The sequence below is a fragment of the Battus philenor genome, unplaced genomic scaffold (assembly GCF_028537555.1).
Source record: "Battus philenor isolate CCGP_79_NKW_IND1 unplaced genomic scaffold, ilBatPhil1.0.hap1 SCAF_16, whole genome shotgun sequence".
Classification (NCBI taxonomy): domain Eukaryota; kingdom Metazoa; phylum Arthropoda; class Insecta; order Lepidoptera; family Papilionidae; genus Battus; species Battus philenor.
The window spans coordinates 3129836-3131292 of NW_027181678.1; the positions used below are offsets into that span (position 1 = coordinate 3129836).

A 1457-nucleotide genomic window follows, 5' to 3' on the forward strand; every position below is an offset into this window, starting at 1 on the left:
ATAATTAACAAGATTTTTTAAGATTTCTCAAAAGCAGATTAATCAAACGCTTCTGAAGACGTTCGGAATCATTAAAGTTGTTGATACTTTGCCTCATCTGTGCGTTGTTTGTTTTAATTTCGTCTATTAGTAACATAACTTTTATCTTAAATAGCCTTATTTGTTCATCCGACATCGTTTCGAATTCCGGTAAAAGGCTCAGTAAAAAATATCGCATAGCGCTGCCGCTTCCTTTGTTTTGGTCATTTGCCATGTTCAGAGTATGCCCTTGGCTATGTTTTGCTTTTTTAATTTTTTTTTCGTTGAATGTTTTCGATAATACTGGCGTCGGTCGCCTGCGCTTTCTAAAAGCTAATGACTGTTGTCTAGAAATGAGAGAATCTGGGCTTATTGTTTCCGTAATTGTCACCGGGATTTCCATATTCACACTCTCCTCGTCAGATTGTCTTCCAAAAACTTCACCCGGCTCTTCTTTTATATTATTTATTAATAGATCTTTTGTACAATGATTTTTAAGCGCTTCGCTAACTTGGGCATCATCGACTATTTCTAAATTATTTATTGATTTCATAAATGGCAGTACGAATTGCAAATACGCAGTTAAATAATAAGGCTTTTTATATTTAGCGGAAGGTTTTAAGCTTCTTAGAAAAGAGCAACGAATGTTCCGCCATTTTTCCTTACAATCTCCAACTGTAAAACAATATATTATGTTCAAAATACGACAATCAGTAAATTTAAAAAATATAGATTCAGCGCCATCTCTTGATGAACAAGAACGAACATTCCTACCGCATAATGGACATGGCGTGCATTAGTATTTAAGCACGTATAGCGTGCATTGGTTTCATAAATATTTAAGTTTTAAAAACAATGTTCATATTACTGTAAATTTTATTCTTCAATTCTTTTTACTGCATAAATTTTTTTTAAATAAAATTACCAAGAACTTTATTAATGCTATACAGATTTTAATCTTTATTACTATGGGATAAAGTTTATTATTAAGCTTTAACGTACCTGTAAGGTTGTTATTACGAGCGACTTCCGCCCATGCTTCTTCTGTTAAATCCTTACGGTTATATTCAGGTAAATTATTATTATATAGACATGGAAATTTTTGTATTTCTTGTACTAAGGTAATTTCAGCGGACATAATGTGGTATATTCTAATTGTGCATGTTAAAACGCGGCGTGAATGTGGCACTGCAACGAACAGGGAACGGTTACTGGTCGGAGAATGTTGTAACCGTGCCGCGTCGCGCTCTCCCCGCGTCGCTTCGGTCCCTGCCGCCGTCGCCGCGTTGCGTCGTGCCCCTCCCGCGTCGCGTGGTACCCCTCCCGCGCCACCTCTTTCCCTTCCCGAGTCGCTTCTCTCTTTTATTTCTTCACAACGCTCCAGTACTTTATAGCTTTAACAATTCACCACTGTTTTCTTTAGTCTACTTGCATTTAAT

General features: G+C 36.7%; 1 protein-coding gene across 1 annotated transcript; it reads right to left on the bottom strand.

The window, feature by feature from the left end:
- LOC137919439 (uncharacterized) lies at positions 1-1257 on the bottom strand. The gene is made up of 2 exons (XM_068762518.1): positions 1021-1257; positions 1-693 (listed from the first exon to the last, which is right to left on the bottom strand). Exons 1-2 carry the CDS (start codon positions 1154-1156, stop codon positions 5-7), a joined length of 825 nt encoding a protein of 274 aa, XP_068618619.1. The 5' UTR covers positions 1157-1257; the 3' UTR covers positions 1-4.
- Between the last annotated feature and the right edge of the window lie 200 nt (positions 1258-1457).